General features: G+C 42.4%; 1 protein-coding gene across 5 annotated transcripts in view; it reads right to left on the minus strand.

Moving 5' to 3' along the window:
• The window catches only part of NISCH (nischarin), an 85,539-nt gene that overhangs the window by 30,541 nt on the left and 34,815 nt on the right, over nt 1-20,183 (minus strand). Inside the window, exons 13-17 of one of the 5 annotated variants that reach the window (XR_011315019.1) lie at nt 16,405-16,506; nt 10,718-10,830; nt 8,114-8,169; nt 3,793-5,058; nt 545-719 (exon numbers count right to left, since the gene is read on the minus strand). Coding sequence is in view for 2 of the 5 variants with exons in the window: in XM_069736839.1 (XP_069592940.1) it covers nt 545-719; nt 3,793-5,058; nt 8,114-8,169; nt 10,718-10,830; nt 16,413-16,506 (1,704 nt within the window). In the remaining 3 variants the exon portion in view is untranslated. The remainder of the gene's footprint in view (nt 1-544; nt 720-3,792; nt 5,059-8,113; nt 8,170-10,717; nt 10,831-16,404; nt 16,507-20,183) is intronic. The other 4 variants (XM_069736839.1, XM_069736840.1, XR_011315020.1 and 1 more) reach the window with 4 other exon arrangements.

The following is a 20,183-nucleotide window of genomic DNA, read 5'->3' on the forward strand; positions in this document are numbered from 1 at the left end:
GGCCTGTGGTTTGCACAACATAAATCAGTGGACAAGTCCTCTTTAAAAGGAACTGTCACTCGACTCATTCTGACCAAACCATGGGCAACGGTAATCAGAGCAGCGACGTAGGTTTTTCTCAGAAACCATTTGACGTTTCAAATGAAACAATTTGAAAAAGCCGTGAGCCAGCTTCTCCCCGCTCTATTCCCGGTGATTGACAGGTCTCTCCCAATGTACACACATGGTAAAGACCTATCAACGAGAGCTGCGCGAGAAGCTGGACGGGGAGGTGCTGCACTAGTCATGTCTATTCCTACGGTCACCATCTATTTAAGCCATGTTTTCTCTGAAATGTCGCAGTGTCTCAGAGAAAAACATACCTTTCCTCTAACATTCACCAGCTTGAAACAAATGCTATATTAGAGAGGGGAAAAAAAGGTATCTAAATTTTCCTTTAGGGCAATGACCAACGTGGACAACTCGCGAACTGGATTCCTGCTCCACGAGCCCCTGTTATAAGAGTATATACCATATACGTCCGGCCAATTCTGGCGCTTCTTACCTCGGAGATGCTGCTATGGAAGAACTCCACAATCGTTCTCCCGTTAAGGGCAGAAATTAAGCGGAAATGTGCAGATGTCGCCAAGTGGAACGGAATCTGGTTTTCTTCAGCTAATTTCTGAAATAAACTTTTGGAAGGGTATAATGTTGGCAGTGTCATCTGAGGTTTAGGACTGCTGGAAACAAAAAGGACAGAGCAGACAGTTAGGTCTCATATTAGATCTAGATAATGCATTTATTCATTCTTACACATACATCTTATCTCATCCAATCCAGAGCTTACATCATCAGACACAAGCCTTTTCAAAATGTAGCCCCCAGGATGAGAAGATGACCTCCCTTGGTTTGGAGTTTGCTAGGACAAGTCCGCCTTTTTCCTTCAGAGGACCTGTCGTATTACATAGGACCTTTCAAATGAATGGCCGTCCTGGTAATAGATGGTTCTGGCTCTTTGACCGTGATGAGAGATCCATGAGAGGGTAAAAGGACAGGCTTGGGATTATAGCTTTCGTTCTTAGCGGAAGTGGAAAAAAGGGGGAAAAAGTAGTATTAAAGGTCTGGCATTCCAGGTATTGGCCGAGTATTTTATGCACGGGCTGGTCAGGTCCATCAGAGCAAAGAGCCACTTATTGTTGGGAACTCTTCCCGAAAGCCAACGAAAAGGGGTGTCCATCCAAGACACCGATATGCCCCACGAGGGCATATAAAAAGGGATGGTCTTTATGAGGCAACTCCTTTAATTTAATTGGGTGTTTTGGATTACAAAAATGATCACCCGTCTATCTTGTAGGTAGGTGATCATTACATAGTTATGTAGGTTGAAAAAAGACCAAGGTCCATCAAGTTCAACCTTCCTCCACCAATCGTACATTTCGTCACTAAATTACCCGCAAAGTTTTGTGTATTGAGGAAATCATCCAGCACTTTCTTAAAAGCTGTTGTAGTGTCATCCATTACCACCTCTTGTGGTCGGCATTCCACAGTCTGACTGCTCTAACTATAAAGAATCCTTTCCTATTTAGCTGCCGGAATCACCTTTCTTCCACCCCTAAAGAGTGTCCCCTGGTCCTCAGTACGGTCTTCGGAAGGAATAAGTCATGTGCCAGTCCTCTGTACTGACTATACATATATTTATACGTGTAAATAAGATCTCCTCTGAGGCAACTATTTTCTAAGCTAAACAGGCCCAACCTTTCCAACCTCTCGTCATAGGAGAGGCCTCCATCCCTTGTCATTATCTAGTTGCCCGTCGTTGAACTGACTAACTTCTGAATATCATTTTAAAATGTGGAGCCCAAAACTGATCTCCCATAATCTAGATGTGGCCTCACCAGTGATTTATAAAGGGGTAACAATATGTTGGGATCAGAGGATTTTATCTCTATTTTTACACACCCTAAAATTTTGTTTGCTTTTGCGGCTGCTGCCTGACATTGCTGCTGCTCAGCTAACTTGTAACCAGAATAGCCAAGTTCTCCTGTTCTGTAGTTCCGAGTATACTCCCATTTAATGTGTATGCAGCAATAGGATTACTCCGTCCTAGGTGCATTAGGATCAATTGTTGGATCAATGTAGATCTTTGGTCTCCTCAGCTGCGAGGAGCTGAAAGAAGAGTCTGGTTGCAAATGCGCCCTGCCTTATATTCAAACTCTACTGTGTTGAAGGGGAAAGCTGGGTGAAACAGGTCCCGGACTTTGGCAATTAATTATATCCACTACTAATCTAACAAGTATCACCAAGAGGATAGATTATATTTTATGCACATCGGAATATCTCTTTACCCTGTTACCAAGTTTTTGCTATCACACAATGTAGGGGCAGCAACCTTTATGCCAGCTATGTGTCACTTACTGGGCTGTTTGGTGTAATTTTGATAAAATAACAGTTTTATGGGCTGCAGATCTAGCAGTGCTCTGAATGCTGTGCTCTGCATAACTCCGCCCACACCACTGACAGGCAGCTTTATGCTTATGTAGAGTGTACACAAAGCTGCCAATCCGTGGTGTGGGCGGGGCTGGACTACCTGGCAGGAGGTTTACTAGTCCTCTAATGATAAAATCACTATTTTATCAGCAGTAGATTATCAAACCTACAGAAAGCAGCCCAATAAGTGACACCTTGCTGGAATCAGGATCTCTATCTCTACATTATACTGCTCTCAGATTAGGTGGTAAAAACCTAATGACAGATTCCCATTACATCAATGTTTCCCAAACGCCAGTCCTCACGGTCTCCAACACATCATGTTTTCAGGATTTCCTTATATCACAGGTGAGGGAACCATTGGCAATTTCTGATACCTTGATAGTAATTCCATCACCTGTGCAATACTAAGGAAATCCTGAAAACATGGTGTGTCGGAGGCCGTGAAATCTGGAGTTTGGGAAGCAGTGCTTTAAAGTGATTCTTTGGGTAATTCCCAGTCCTGGAAGGCAATTAAAGAGTAAATACACTATTTTTTATATTAAATAATTTTGTCCAGCATTGAATGGTATGAAAAATTGCAAAAAAAACATTATAGTGTTTGTTTTCATTTCCGTAAAATAAAAATTATGTTTAAGTGGCTTCCAAACCCCTGCTTTTCACTAGTAAATATAGCTGCCTTCAGCTGCACGGATATCAGAACCTACTCATTTGGAGTACAGATGATGGCAGTGATGGGTCAGCTCAGCACCTGTTTCATCCTCTGTGTTGTGCTTCTCAAAACAATCTCCTGCGGCAGTTCGTCCCTAGAGTTAGTGAGACTCAGGTGCTGAGCTGACCCATCACTGCCATCATCTGTACTCCAAATGAGTAGGTTCTGATATCCGTGCACCTGAGAACAGCATGATGTAGGGACAGAGTCACTTGCTGGTCTGCATGCTGTCAATTTGATAAAATCAAGGTTTTCTCTGCTGCAGATCTAGCAAAGCTGAAATACTGAGCCCCACATAACCACGCCCACACCACTGATTGGCAGAAAGCTGTCAATCAGTGGTGGGGGCGGGGTTATACAGAGCAGTTGACTAGGTGTCATGAGGCAGCTAGTCCTGTAGTGATAATCTCCTTCTGATAAAACACTGAGTTGATTGAAACAGCAACAGAGCCTAGTAAGGGATACATCTGCCCCTAAATCATGCTGGTCTCAGATTACAAGGCAAAAATACTGCCAACAGTTTTAAATTTAATAGAATACAGTTCCCTCTTATGCAAAAAAAAATGAGGTCTCACTGGTGTGTATACAGACACGCACAAAACAAAAGGTCCTACCTTAGAGTCTGCTGTTGGGTTTTCTTTTCCAGAGTTTGTTCGGTGGACTTCTCGTTGTTTAAGGACTTTAAAATGACAATACTTTTCACATCCTGAACTGAAGTCCTCATTAGCTTATAGAGTGGCAAAAAGTTACTTCTATCATGAGGCAACACAAAGGAAGCAGTGACCGTAAAGGAGTCTAAAATGAATCGGAGTACGTGACTGTCCTGAAGCCACTGCTCACGGTCAGTGTAGCGGTCTGCGGGATGAACGACGACAGAGGAGATAGGAATCCTACTCAGTCTAAAGGAGTTGTGCGAATAGTCAGCCATACTTTTATCCTGACAGATCATATGGAAATCAATCCTGATTATGACCATATCTTGTGGTGTGAGAACCAGCCACACCGGACACGAATTACCCAAATTCTGCTCAGAAATGTCACGTTTAGTCAAACTAATACAAAAATCGGAACCCAACTTGGTGTTCTCAAACGGAAGACCTTCCAGCCTTGAATGGTCCCCTTCACAGTAAAACAGACAGACTGGGAAATATCCTCGCACTTCACAGTCTGCTAGATGAATCTGATGCTTCTCAATGAGATGTTGGAAAAACCCTTGGATTCCAGTTCCATGTAGCACAGACGATTCGTGGGGCAAAGTCGAACATTTTTGTGAACATCGTGACTGCAAACAAGAGCAAAACTCTTCCAAATTCAGAGCATCTGCCAAAATAATGACAAATTCTTCTCCATTTCTCACACCCAAAGCCAGGCAGCTTCCTGGAATGAGGAAAGTCATTTCACTTAGATCTTCAAAATAATAATAGCCAACGAGTTTCATTATGGAAGGATGGAAAATATGCTGGTGAAGTTGGTCACTGCGCATCTCAAACAAGGCAAGTAAGGCATCAGTTACCACAAGGCATGACGGAAATTGTCTAATGCCAAAGTCTCGCCGCCGATGGACTGAGAAGTTCCAGAGAACTCGTATATTGCTGACATCGGGGTCTTCTAAAAGAGGTCTGCGGGAAAAACTCTGGTCTCTTTCATGGAGTCCCATTTCAAAATAGCCATCCCCTGGCTCACAACTTCTGGGATCGGCTGTTGGATTGTCCTGCGTTTCCATTACTCCCGCTAGATGTGGCTTTGGTTTTAATGCTTGGGCAATGGATGTAGAAAGGTAAGGGATGAAATCTTCATCTGTGATAGAATAGGAAGCACAAAGGATAGGAAATAGAGAGCTGTGAAGATCTGTGACTGATGGGGTTTCCTCTTCTACTTGGCTATAAGGACCAAACATAACATCAATAATATTAGAAGTGAGGGGAAAAAAAACAACATGCACAAAATATATTTGACAGAGGTTATCGGCTGTATACAAATTCATTTTTATTAGAAGGGTCCATTGATGATATTTTGCTGCCGGCACTTTTAGCAATCTGTGGGCGAGCTTGGTAGTACACGTGGCCATTCCTATTATAAAAAAATAAGGCGATGGCTGAAAAACCAATGAATGAACCATTCATCTTGTGAACGATCGATGCGTTGTACAGTTACACTGGCTGAATCGCTTTCCTTGGAACGCTCGTTTCTTCATAATCGGCCGATCTAGCTTAAAAATCATTGCAGCACATCGTCTTGAGAAAAACAGAAAAAGTGCTGCGGAGAACATTGATATTTTACGCACACAAAACTAATGTGTTGACAACAGTTACAGTTGTGCTCAAAAGTTTACATACCCTGGCAGAATTTTTGCTTTCTTGACCTTTTTTCAGAGAATATGAATGATAACAACAAATATTTTTCTCCACTCATGGTGATTTGTGGTGAAGCCATTTATTGTCAAACTACTGTGTTTTCTCTTTTTAAATCATAATGACAATCAAAACATCCAATTGATCCTGATAAAAAGTTTATATACTCCATTTCTTAATACCGTGTATTGCCCCCTCTAACATCAATGACAGCTTGAAGTGTTTTGTGGTAGTTGTGGATGATGTTCTTTATTTTTTCAGATGGTAAAGCTGCCCACTCTTCTTGGCAAAAAGCTTCCAGTTCCTGTAAATTCCTGGGCTGTCTAGCATGAACTGCGCGCTTGAGATCTCTCCAGAGCGGTTCAATGATATTGAGATCAGGAGACTGAGATGGCCACTTCAGAACCTTCACTTTGTTCTGCTGTAGCCAATGACAGGTGGACTTGGCCTTGTGTTTTGGATCGTTGTCATGTTGGAACGTCCAAGTAAGTCCCATGCGCAGCTTCCGGGCTGATGAGTGCAAATTTGCCTCCAGTATTTGCTGATAACGTGCTGCATAACTCTTTCCTTCAACTTTGACCAAGTTTCATGTGTCTTTGTAGCTCACACATCCCCAAAACATCAGCGATCCACCTCCGTGCTTTACAGTAGGAATGGTGTTCCTTTCATCATAGGTCTTGTTGACCTCTCTCCAAATGTAACGTTTATGGTTGTGGCCAAAAAGTTTAATTTCGGTCTCATCACTCCAAATTACCTTGCTCCAGAAGTTTTGAGGCTTGTCTCTGTGCTGTTTTGTGTAAGATACTTTGTGGCATTTGCACAGTAATGGCGTTCTTCTGGCGACTCGACCATGCAGTCCATTTTTCTTCAAGTGCCTCCTTATTCTGCATCTTGAAACAGCCACACTGCTAGATTTCAGAGAGTCCTGTATTTCAGCTGATGTTATTTGTGGGTTTTCCTTTGCATCCCGAAAAATTTTCCTGGCAGTTGTGGACAACATTTTTGTTGGTCTAGCTGACGGTGGTTTTCTTTTTACAGAGCCCCTGATTTTCCATTTGTTAATCACAGTTTGAACGCTGCTGATTGGCATTATCAATTCCTTGGATATCTTTTTATATCCCTTTCCTGTTTTATACAGTTCAACTACCTTTTCCTATAGATCTGTTGACAATTATTTTGCTTTCCACATGACTCACAATCCAGAAACATTAGTGGCTGGATGAAAGATGCAAGAGCCTGTCTGGATCCCAGAAACTCACTCAGCTTTTATGCACAAACACTGATTACAAGCAAACAGGTCACAGGTGAGGATGTTACCTTTAGTAGCCATTCAAACCCATTTGTGTCAACTTGCATGTTATGTGCATGTTGTGCATGTTATCAAGCCGCAATCACCAGGGTATGTAAATTTTTGATCAGGGTCATTTGGATGTTTTGGGTTGTCATTATGATTTAAAAAGAGAAAAAAAAAACAGTAGTTTGACAATAAATGGCTTCACCCAACCACTAACCATGAGTGGAGAAAAAGTTTTGGTGTTATCATTCATATTTTCTGAAAAAAGGCCAAGAAAGCAAAGACTCTGCTGGGGTATGTATACTTTTGAGCACAACTGTATAAAAGTGTGTTCGGCCTTTTATTAAAAGTTCGTCCATCTGCTGCTATCTAGCTGACCAGCAGTGGTTTAACAGCCAAGGATCGTCCAGTCTACATGCATCCTATGGGTATGTGAACATGTTCAATATTTGCAGCAAACCTGCTGAAAATATTGAAGATTTAGCAGGTAAAAAGCTGCTTAAAATATGTACATTCTCTGATTTATATTCATTTGAATAGTTAAACTCAGACAGAATTCACATGCTGCAGATCTGAAATTGCTGCAAATCCTCCAAAGGAAAATAGAAGCCACTTATGGATGAGATTTCAAAAATCACATTCAGTTTGCTGGGACAGTAAAACGCTGCTTTTATTCACAGAAAAAACGCAAAATATGGTCATGCCCTTAGATGGCTTAACGCTTCCCGCTGTGGCCAATTTTCATTACATGTCTTGAAACAGCCATACCTTTTGTTTTTCGACATAGACGTATGATGGCATGTGTTTTGTATTACAATGTGAAGAGTAGATTAAAGAGCGACTATTTTAATTTTTATTTCATAAATCAAGAGTACACAATATATATTTTACCCGCTTTCTCAAAATTCTCAGTTCAAGAGTAACATCTGCATTCAGTGAAGACACGTTTTCCCACTACTGAGATAACAGATAACAGTTGCTGCTCATAAGATTCTATGGAGAAGGGAGTAAGCAAATGGGAGGAGCTCCTCCTCTAGCTCCTCCCTCTCCCATAGAATATAACGAGCAGCAACTGTCATCTATCTCACTAATGGGAAAATCTGTCTTCACCGAATACAGATTTTATCTGTGACTTTAGAATTTTGAGAACGATCAGTCCAGAAGGAGAAAGCAGCAGATCTCTCTGATTAGCTAGATTACAAAGTTGCTTATTTTTATCTGTACAATTGATTTATGAAATAAAATTAAACAATGGCTGCCTTGGCTAACGGGATTTAAAAGAGACCTCACCTGATCAAATTAAGATTTGTGTTGTTGTTTGGCAAAGAGTCGTCAGATGTAGTTTGCTGAAAAAAAAAAAAATATCATGCCAGTCACCATGGCATATCACCCACACGTAGGGAACATCATGTGACAATATCTGGCCCCGATAGGGAATAATAATAATAATAATAATAATAATAATAATAATAATAATATTATTATATATAAATATATACAGTTAGGTCCATATATATTTGGACAGAGACAACATTTTTCTAATTTTGGTTATAGACATTACCACAATGAATTTTAAACAAAACAATTCCGATGCAGTTGAAGTTCAGACTTTCAGCTTTCATTTGAGGGTATCCACATTAAAATTGGATGAATGGTTTAGGAGTTTCAGCTCCTTAACATGTGCCACCCTGTTTTTAAAGGGACCAAAAGTAATTGGACAAATTCAATAATTTTAAATAAAATGTTCATTTTTAGTACTTGGGTTGAAAACCCTTTGTTGGCAATGACTGCCTGAAGTCTTGAACTCATGGACATCACCAGACGCTGTGTTTCCTCCTTTTTGATGCTCTGCCAGGCCTTCACTGCAGTGGTTTTCAGTTGCTGTTTGTTTGTGGGCCTTTCTGTCTGAAGTTTAGTCTTTAACAAGTGAAATGCTGCTCAATTGGGTTGAGATCAGGTGACTGACTGGGCCATTCAAGAATATTCCACTTCTTTGTTTTAATAAACTCCTGGGTTGCTTTGGCTTTATGTTTTGGGTCATTGTCCATCTGTAGTATGAAACGACGACCAATCAGTTTGGCTGCATTTGGCTGGATCTGAGCACACAGGATGTCTCTGAATACCTCAGAATTCATTCAGCTGCTTCTGTCCTGTGTCACATCATCAATAAACACTAGTGACCCAGTGCCACTGGCAGCCATGCATGCCCAAGCCATCACACTGCCTCCGCTGTGTTTTACAGATGATGTGCTATGCTTTGGACCATGAGCTGTACCACGCCTTCACCATACTTTTCTCTTTCCATCATTCTGGTAGAGGTTGATCTTGGTTTCATCTGTCCAAAGAATGTTCTTCCAGGACTGTGCTGGCTTTTTAGATGTTTTTTAGCAATGTCCAGTCTAGCCTTTTTATTCTTGATGCTTATGAGTGGCTGCACCGTGCAGTGAACCCTCTGTAGTTACTTTCATGCAGTCTTCTCTTTATGGTAGATTTGGATATTGATATGCCTACCTCCTGGAGAGTGTTGGTCACTTGGTTGGCTGTTGTGAAGGGGTTTCTCTTCACCATGGAGATTATTCTGCGATCATCCACCACTGGTGTCTTCCGTGGGTGCCCAGGTCTTTTTGCATTGATGAGTTCACCAGTGCTTTCTTTCTTTCTCAGGATGTACCAAACTGTAGATTTTGCCACTCCTAATATTGTAGCAATTTCTCAGATGGTTTTTTCTGTTTTCACAGCTTAAGGATGGCTTGTTTCACCTGCATGGAGAGCTCCTTTGGCCACATGTTTACTTCACAGCAAAACCTTCCAAATGCAAGCACCACACCTCAAATCAACTCCAGGCCTTTTATCTGCTTAATTGAGAATGACATAACGAAGGGATTGCCTACACCTGTCCATGAAATAGCCTTGGAGTCAATTGTCCAATTACTTTTGGTCCCTTTAAAAACAGGGTGGCACATGTTAAGGAGCTGAAACTCCTAAACCCTTCATCCAATTTTAATGTGGATACCCTCAAATGAAAGCTGAAAGTCTGAACTTCAACTGCATCTGAATTGTTTTGTTTAAAATTCATTGTGGTAATGTCTATAACCAAAATTAGAAAAATGTTGTCTCTGTCCAAATATATATGGACCTAACTGTATATATATATATATATATATATATATATATATATATATATATATATATATATATATATATATATATATATATATATATATATATATATATATATATATATATATCTCCTGTGTGTGGTTGGTCATTTTAGAGGCACAAATCCCAAACTGGAGCAGAAGACTGGAAAGAGGAATATGCAGCGTACTTCATTACTAAAGCTGGCCATACAATTTAGATACCTGTCGTCCAAAAGCTTGTTTAGCCAACAGCTCTCTCTGTAGAGGCTCCTTACGTATGCCGACTCGGTCAATAGGGACAGGGGTATAAGCCGCTGCTATAGATTATTGTGGCATGTGAACAAAACGATCGGGCATGCTGAAAACCAACTGCCTAACCTCTCTCTCTCTGTCTCATCTGCTGTCAGAGAGCAAGTTCCACCAAATTGGTTGGAATGGCCAACATTAGTCTAACCTGTACTGCCAGCTTTAGAATACATAAAAAATACCAGTGATTAGGACATTTGATTAGAATGCAAAGCAACTGAAAGATAGGAGAAAAGCCGGAAGCCACATGGTGATTGCACCCACCCACATAACCAAGATATGCAGAGCGCAGAAGCCTAGACATAAAAGTGCACTGCTAGGAGTAGGGCGATTGTGACTTTTTCCCATGTGACATGCACATATAAGACAAAGTTAAAAAAATAAATAAAATGTTGTGAAAAGTGTATTGTAGCTTTGCTAGTAAGATGGACTGTGTCCGGAATATCACCTCTGTGCTTTGTCCCCCATCATGTAAGGAATGCTGAGCTCCGCATTTTTGCTGGGAACTTGGGCGGTCAATGTGTGTCAAGCTACTGGAGAATTTGCCGATTGAGGACTTGTCTAACAAAGAAACACAAAACGATCAATCACTTGTAAGAATCACATCCTAGACACCAAACAGATATAGGAAAATGGTGATATATTTACAGGCAGTCATTCCTTTCCATTTGTAGGACAGCAAAGTGCTCTATTATATAAGGAACAGAGTGCACTGTCACTGATGGCATCTTCTGCCCAATCTCAGTCACGTGAGAAGATAATGCTGGGCGTTATACACCGTGCACACAATTATCAGGCGCTCAGTATATTTCATGATTCACTTTATTATTGAACAACCACAGCGCTGCCGGCCAGTCCAAAGGGTTAATAAAGCCGAGTATTTAAGAAAGTAAAAGTGAGGTTTTGTCTTAGGAGATCAGCCGTTTGCAGAATTATAGGGTCACTAAATGAAACGTGAATTTTTCCCATCTTCGTTATTTTCATCTGTTAAAGTGAGAATAATAACTAAATTACTCAAAATTTACAAAAATAAAGTTTCCTCCAAAAATATCAGTCACCAATATACCCTCCCTTGTTATCAATAACCGTCATAAGCTCCAAACATGGAGTTAGTTTCTTAATCTGTTGACTGTCAACTTTTTGGGCACCACCAAGCACAGCCTTCAGACACTGATCAACAGGTTTTTTACAACCCTGTTAACTATTTGCAATAAAACTTTTGATCGTTTTGTGATCGCGCCCCAATATCGTAGCAATTAACCGTTTTTCTTCACTGTAATTCCCCCATTTTGAGAAGGGCCCACAAGTTCTCACTAGGGTTTAGGTCCGATGAGGAAGAGGCCATGTCGCTATTTTGTCTTTAGGGATTTTACTGGCAGCCGAGAAGTGGAGACTTGGATGCCGCGATGGAGCTTTTGTCCTGCGTAAAAATATCATTGTTTTCTTGACATTTGCCGACTTTTTCCTGTACCACTGCTTGAAGAAAGCGTCTTCTAGAAATCGTCAGAAAGGTTTGGGAGTTGATTTCGAGTCCATCTTCAATCTAAAAAGGTCCAACCAGTTCTTCTTTTATAACCCCAGCCCATAGTAGTAGCCCACCTCCACCTTGCTGGTCTTTGAGTCGAAGTGGAGGTCTGTATCGATTACCGATCTAGCTTGGGGCCCATCCGTCTGGTCCGTCAAGACTCACTAATCTCATCAGTCCATAAAACGTTTGAAAAATCTATCTTCAGACATTTCTTGGCCCGGGCTTGACGTTTTACCTTCTGTGTCTTGTTCAGTCATGGTCGGATTTCAGCCTTCCTTACCTGGGTCTTGAAGACTGCAGAGAACAGTCTGTTTAGTTAACGGCAGTGATCATAACTTTTGTACTTCTTTTCGGATTGAATAGTCAATCCAGGCAGCGTCTACTTTAAGGATCAGGGGAACCTGAGGTTATGTATCTATGTGCTGGAAATGAGTATCTGTCATGGGAAATTTCCTATCAAAACATTGCATGGAAAGGCCAGATGTACTGCTGACTATAACAGACTTGTCAGAGTCATTAGTTCATGGACGAAAAGTGACCTGAAAATAATGCAGTAAATTTAGCTCATGACAGTAAACAGAAATTCAAGAAATTACTTAAAAGGGTAATCGGTCGTCGTGTTTTTGCTATGTAATCTGGCAGCTGCATAATGTAGGGGCAGAGACCCTGATTCCAGGGATGTATCACTTAGTTTACTGGGTGAGGCAGTTGTGATAGAATCACAGTTTTCTCTGCTGCAGATCAAGCAGAGCTCTGAATGCTGAGCTGTGTATAACCCCGCCCACACGCCTGATTGGCAGCTGTGTAGATTAAACTGACAGCGGCCAATCAGTGGTGGGGGTGTGGCTGGACCAGGAGTCACGAGAAGCCTAGTCCACTAGTGATAATCTCCTGTTGATAAAAAAAAAAAAGTGTTTTAACAGCTCAGTGAGTGACGCATTGATGGAATCAGGGTGTCTGTACCACCTTCCTGCTGCTCTCAGACTAAATAGCAAAAAAACTGCTGACAGATTCTCTTTAAAAAAAAAAAAAAATCTCATGGTTATAAATGGACCAAGATGCTTGATCAGCATTGGGTTCTTGGGATTAGAGCCCTAAAGATCAAAAATACTGAAGACCAAGACTTGGACTACTTCAATGTTTAGAAACTAAACTTTCTAGTAGTTCCAGTTTTCTTGCTTGTATGGACCTGAAGACACCAAACCTGTGTCTTATCCTCAAAGTAGGACATGTTTGACGCATTTCAAAGGGATGTGGCAAATTGATGGTGTATCCAATCTTCGGGAATGGCCTTCTCTTGGCCCCACCGATCCTGAGAAGGAAGAGGATAAAGTGCTAGACTCGCCCTTCTGTCATTTCTCAGGATCATGCACTGCACGATTGGATATACGATCTTCATTCATTACTCAGAAAGTGTAAGAATGACAAGTCAGTTCTATCTCTAACTAGAGCTAGAGGATGGTTTAGGGCCGGGATCTCACATGCGAGAAACACGTCCGTGTCTCGCATGTGAAACCCAAGCTCTGGCGCCGGCACTCCAGAGCGGAGCGTGCGGCCGCATAGGAACACATGGAGCCGCACGCTCCGCTCCCAAGTGCCGGCGCCAGAGCTTGGGTTTCACATGTGAGACACGGACGTGTTTCTCGCATGTGTGTTCCCGGCCTTAGGGCTAGAATCAGGATGAACAATAGGGTTATGGCCAGGGATAGAATTATGGCTAAGGTCATAAAACCATATGGGTTGTGTGAGATAGTGACAGTCAAGTGGCTGTAGATTGGGTTTCCCAAGATTCTTCTGACATGTATACTCGGCTCCAGGAAATATACACGTCATCCAGAAAGAGCAGGAAAGCTGGATATACCTAGCAAAATATACTTTGCTATAGGTTTAGTTAATTCCTGTTTCCAGGACTCGATTTTTATGAGCCGATAGACACGTTTGGTAACGGGAGTGTCCTTCCCTTCCAGGCCCGATTTTCTCTGTTACCCTCCGTCAGTCCAGGTGTTGGGCCGATTCATTCATGGGCTTAGTAATGTGTGCAGTTTAGTTGGAGACTTGTTACTTAGGACTGTTCGCCCCCGGTTGGTCATTATGGGGTGAGAAAACACAACATTTTTGCTTCTTTTTCAGATGCCATGACATCTCGGCTATGGCCAAAACACGGAGGCCCGAGCAGGAAGGTGGCACAGGAGCAGGGAGAGTCTGTATTTTATTTTACTTTACATGAATTGTATCAGATCAACTTTTCTAAAAGCAAAAAAAAAAATTCCTTCAAATTTAATTTTTATTACTTAACTACAAAAGTAGTTTTGGATATATCCCCCCAAAAATCTCTTGTCAACGGCATGATAAACGTTGCCTCTTCTTACCCTCCTGCCTACCACCAAAACAAAAATAAATTCAGTTTTGAAAAAAAAAAAAATCCTTAAAATGTATTCTTTAATTAAACATATAGTACTTACTAAGATACTTTTATTACAAAATGTGCCCTGATCTTTAACCATTGGCCTCAGAAGTGACCTGGGTGGGAGCTTCCTGTGCCGGTAAGTCATCGGTGCTGCGTATGTGGCGGCTGATTATCTTCTTTCAACAGCTAAGCCTCCTTGCGTTTGTCATGTCCGATGCATGGACAGAGAAGGGGGCTGGCTTAGGACGGAGTAAAGGTGTCATTTTTGGTCCAGATCCCTTAGCCCTTTAGTCTTCAATCTATGCAAGTGTGCGAATATTATAATAATCTTTAGGATTTACGATTTTAGCAGATTGGTTTTTATTTTATTTAAGATATTAAAAATTCATTAAACCGTAAAAAAAACAACAATAAATACTGAAAAACGGGAACACTGTCTCTTTAAATCTTCGCTTGGTTTATTATATGGCGACATAAACCAACAAAAAGGGGAAGTAAAACACAGTTTCAGGCAGAAACAGGAAAACATCAAAGAAAGCAAAATGATGTACATAGTCCATACGTTTACGGGTAGCAGCCCGCTCTGGAGCAACACAGGTTGTCTTTTCCTCCTCAGGACACAAACCACTGGAGGTCCTCCCTCCAGTCCTTCTGAACAAAGACTGCCTCTGGAGCCAAGCTATTTAAGCCCCAGACCACACCCTGGGGTGGAGATAAGGTGGACATCCTCCCACCCGCTCTATGGATGTTCACATAAAAGCCAGCCCATTATGAAAATTAGCTTAACCCCTTACGGCACTCAGTGTGCTGGAGGAAAATACTCTGGGTTTCACATCACTGAAGCCATTAAGTGCATTGACACATATCTCCCCTCCAGCACTTTACCAGTGACTGTCACACAGTCCTGTTAACACCACCAATATAAAAGTGGAAGGAAGGTGGGTTACAAAGCGTTTCACAGAGATCCAAAGCTGTGACACTTTTACGGTGTAGCACTTCATTGACCCAAAGGCTTTTTTTTTTTTTACTTACCAAGTTATGGATTCTCCAGCACGTAAAGCGGCATACTTCTCTCTACATCTGAAGCCGATGCCAAGCACAAGTATTTATCTTATGTTACATTTGTTTCACTTATTGAGACCCACATAAATTCATATAAAACCATTGGGGGGCATTTCAACATTTACAGTAAATACAGGAAGAAATCGGGTGGAAAAAAAGCAACTGGTACAGTAGCCCCAGTTAAAGTGGAAAATCCTCCTCCTGGCTTCATAGCAGAACTGCCTGTGCGTCTTAGAACCAAGCAGCACCTTAGCTAGACGCCGCAATCGCATGACCGCTGGGGCCGGAGGAGGAAGAGCTGATGATGTTTCCTGTATATCTAGTGCTAGTTTAGTGCTGTGTATGCAGTGGTAAAAAAGGGAAAGGCGGTAAAAAAACCACCTCTGCCTTCTCTGGGTGATGTCAGCAGGAGATCCTACGTAGTGACCGACAGTCTTCCTTCAAATACTGTTTAAACTGAAATATACGTCAAGACCGCCCACTGGACTCCTAAGAGTCAAAAGATTAGGGATCCATTAAAATAGTACATTGTCACTAGTGATGAGCGAACGTGCTCGGATAAGACGTTATCCAAGCATGCTCGTGTGCTAACCTGTTTGTTAGGCAATCACTTAATGAGTTGCGGATGTCGAACTGCCACGGCACATGGAGCCACGGGGACTTTAACATATGTTTCGAGCATGCAGAAGACACTAGGAGAGCACCCGAGCATGCTCAGATAACACCTTAACTGAGCACATTCGCTCATCACAAATTATCACCTATCCACAAAATAGGGACTCGCTGATCCGTGTGGTGCAAACCAATGGGAGTCATGAGATCAGGGCTCTAGAGTCATGTTTGGAATGGAGGTTTTTTTCTGGCATGGAGTGGAGGATGAGCATGCACACCACGAGACAATGAATGAAGCGGAGATTGAGCTGGTGCCCCTCAGTAGCATTCACCACAGGGCTTTGTAGACCACCAGTTTCCGCACTGCCGGTCCCAGTGATCAGCAAGCTCTCCCCTACCCTGTGTAACCCGGGATGGCTTTAGCCCATCTTGCCTAGAGATATTAGCTAGCACTGCATGCACAACGTGACAGTTCCCTTTAATAGTACTCATAGAAGGGCAATTGGCAGAGCCAAGAGATACATACATGATTACCTTGACTGGAGATAACAGGCCGAGAGAGAGGTGAAGAGGAAGCGTTTACAGGAAAAGAAGAGCTGGCAGATGTGAGCCGGACGTCCTCACTCATCTGACAAATAAAGGGATACAAGAGAGCATGAAATAAGCAGGAGAACAGGCAACACTTAGCAAGACAACAATCACAGGAAGGACTACGGCTGTCACTAGCTGGACTGCACATCAGTGGAATAACACATGCATTCAGCTGGCAGAACCTGCTAACAGGCATGACCGGAGCACAGAGCCAGGGTCTGGATCTTCTCTTCTTACAGAAAAAATGTGTCCGATGTATAGATACCGGATAGCAAGAAGACCCCTTAAGAAACTTCATCAGTAGAATACTGTCCCTAAATGCCAGCTAAAGAGAGCTGGTCACCAGGCCAAAAGTAGCCAGTTTTAGCCCGTATTTTATTCCCGCTGATCCTCTGATTATTACTTTTTTTATTTTTTATTTTTTTATTTTTTTTTAACTCCGCCACGTGGTTCCATAGATGTGTGCTTTTATATTTCATGCAAATTTGTATGGTCTTTACTAAGAGGGTGTGGTTTATAGGGTAATTATATAGAGCAGTTATAAGACACGCCCCCAGAGAGCCCCGCATGAGTCACGCCCCCAGGGAGCCCCACCCCCAGGGAGCCTCGCATGAGTCACGCCCCCAGGGAACCCTGCATGAGTCACGCCCCCAGGGAACCCTGCATGAGTCACGCCCCCAGGGAGCCCCGCATGAGTCATGCCCCCAGGGAACCCCGCATGAGTCATGCCCCCAGGGAACCCTGCATGAGTCACGCCCCCAGGGAGCCCCGCATGAGTCACACCCCCAGGGAGCACTGCATGAGTCACGCCCCCCAGGGAGCCCCGCATGAGTCACACCCCCAGGGAGCCCCGCATGAGTCATGCCCCCAGGGAGCCTTGCACGAGTCACGCCCCCAGGGAACCATGCATGATTCACGCCCCCAGGGAGCCCCACATGAACCATGCCCCCTGGGAGCCCCGCATGAGTCACGGCCCCTGGGAGCACCACATGAGCCACGCCTCCTTGATAAAGACAACAACATTTAGCACCAAATAAGGCGGCCTATACCTCTGGAACCATATGGTGGATTTTAAAAAAACACAAACTACAAGTAATAAATATGGAATAATCGGAGAAGAAGTTGGAATAAAATGGAAGCAAAACATGGACACTTTTGACCTGGTGACAGGTCCCCTTTTAGAAGTTAAAATGTAAAATGAGTGGTGGGCTGGATACCATGCAATGTGGAACACTCCGCAGTCAGCATCCACCCATTTTATAGCGCTGTCATCATCGGCAGCACAGTACACGGGTGTTAAGAACTCCCGCCACTTCTTGTTTGCTGTGGATTCACAATTAAATTCCATTATAACACACTGACTGATTTCATGGAAAGCCACTGAGGCAACATGAGGTCACCCCTGGTAAAATCAAGGCAAATTTTTTTTAGAATTCTGTATTTTTTATTTGTTATCAATATAGAAACATTGTCGCAGTGCAAGAATCGAAGAGAGAACAAGTGAACATAAAACAGGTCATTTTCTGTAATTTATACATATTGATTTATAGGTTTTTCAGTGATTACTTTGTGTGCTTGATTGTATTGGCAGCATACTGTTTATTTTATTTTTATTTAATTTACTCGCTTATATAGTGCCATTAATTCCACAGCGCTTTATAGACACTATCATCGCTGTCCCCATTGGGGCTCACAATCTAGATTCCCTATCAGTATGTCTTTGGAGTGTGGGAAGAAACCGGAGAACATGGAGGAAACCCACACAAACACGGGGAGAACATACAAACTCCTTGCAGATGTTGACCATGGTGGGATTTGAACCCCGGACCCCAGTTGTGGTTATCTTACTTTGACTAGTGGCAGGCTGTCTAATATCAAAGATCAGAGCATCCTGGACAACTCCTATACTCAGAAGAGCCTGGGCGGAACGGAGCGGAGGTCGATCATTCATCCTCATGGGAGTAGGGAAGATCAGCAGAGCGCAGTGCTCAGCAATCTCCGGCGAGGCCGTTATTAATGAATGGAGCAGATTTGCACATGATCGACCTACACTCCATTCATCGGGGGCTCTTCTTTTCTTCCAAATCCGGATTCTTGGAATTTCTGGTGGCCGGTCACCCAATGATTGGAAAGACATCACCGATCCCATGAACATTCAATCTTGAGAGTAACCTTTAACATCATCATAAAAGGGTTTGTTTTTTACTGGATGAGTCGTACCCCTGAATGACACCACTTTACCACATAACGGAGAGAACATGGGGACTACGTGAAGTGGTGAAAATACACAACCCCGTCATAGTTTTTTAGGGCGTTGGTATAAATTACCTGATAACATGATTCTCCTGGTTAGTACCATTACAGCGATACCAAACTTGTAGAGATTTTATTTGTATTGTTTCAGTGGCTTAAAATAAATCCTGAATAAATTTGGCTATTTTCTGAGACCCATGCTCTTTTTATTTTTCCACCATTGGAGCGGTGTTTGATCTTGCTTTCTGCGTGGCGACTTGTAGTTTACATTAGTATCATTTTGGGGTACATTTTTGCATTTGGATTTTTTTTTTCTTTACAGGGTTTACCTTTATAGCATAAAAGAGCAGTGATACTAGTAAAGGCAGGCGCTACCAGAAGAAAAAAAAAAAAAAAAAATGCAAAAACCGAAACAAAGCTATCCCATCAGTGCCGTACATAGCGCCATGAGGACTGGTTTCTTATTCATCCAGCTGATGACTAAATGAAGGGCGCTACATAAAAATGGTCCCTGATAATGATTTCTCATTGGCGGTTGCAGGTATGAAACAGGATCGGGTCCAAACAGAATATACTTTTGTACTCAATATTAATAATTAATCGACAAAAGAACAAAACTTTCCAAATGGAAACTCATACATCATACTTCACAGATTTTTTTTATTTCTCTAATACTGTCAATGTACAGAACATATTACAACATTAAAACGACAGGAGAGATCGGATACATAAGAATTCGGACGCGGTAACAGGATTCGCACTTGACAATCTCAGTCTGGTGGATACATTCACGTATAGATATACAGGAGGATAAAAAGGCTTAAGACTCTACAAAGGGCTGTCCACGTCGGGACCAATGAGGGTTTGCTGTGGGGCAATTCTGATTTGGCGAGTTCAGGGCGAAACGGACATATCGAACTCGAAAGCAGATATGGAACCCAGTAAAGGTGTATTCCTATACCAGTCTACGTGCGATGGCCAGAGGAGGTACGGAAACCACCACCCTGCTTCTGGAACTCTCGTTCACTTCTATATGAGTTACAGAAACACAGCACACCATGAAAGATTGATATGGGAATACCCCTTTAAAAAGGACTTGTTGGTTCGACTGATGTGACTGTATTAATAGACACTTGTATTTCCCCGAAAAATTATATTGGGATTTTTGGGGGCCAATTCATCAGTGTTCACTAGCGATGAGCGAACGTGCTGGAATAAGGTGTTATCTGAGCATGCTCGGGTGCGGAGTGTCTTCGTCATGCTTGAATGATATGTTTCGAGTCCCCGCGGCTGCATGTTTCACGGTTGTCTAACAGACGCAACACATGCACGGATTGGCTAACATATAGGCAATTCCTGCATCTATCGAACAGCTGCAAAACAAGCAGCCGTGGGAACTTGAAAATATTATTCGAGCACGCCGAAGACTCTTGCTTCGCAGATAACACCTTATCCCAGAAC

The sequence above is a fragment of the Ranitomeya imitator genome, chromosome 8 (assembly GCF_032444005.1).
Source record: "Ranitomeya imitator isolate aRanImi1 chromosome 8, aRanImi1.pri, whole genome shotgun sequence".
Taxonomy (NCBI): domain Eukaryota; kingdom Metazoa; phylum Chordata; class Amphibia; order Anura; family Dendrobatidae; genus Ranitomeya; species Ranitomeya imitator.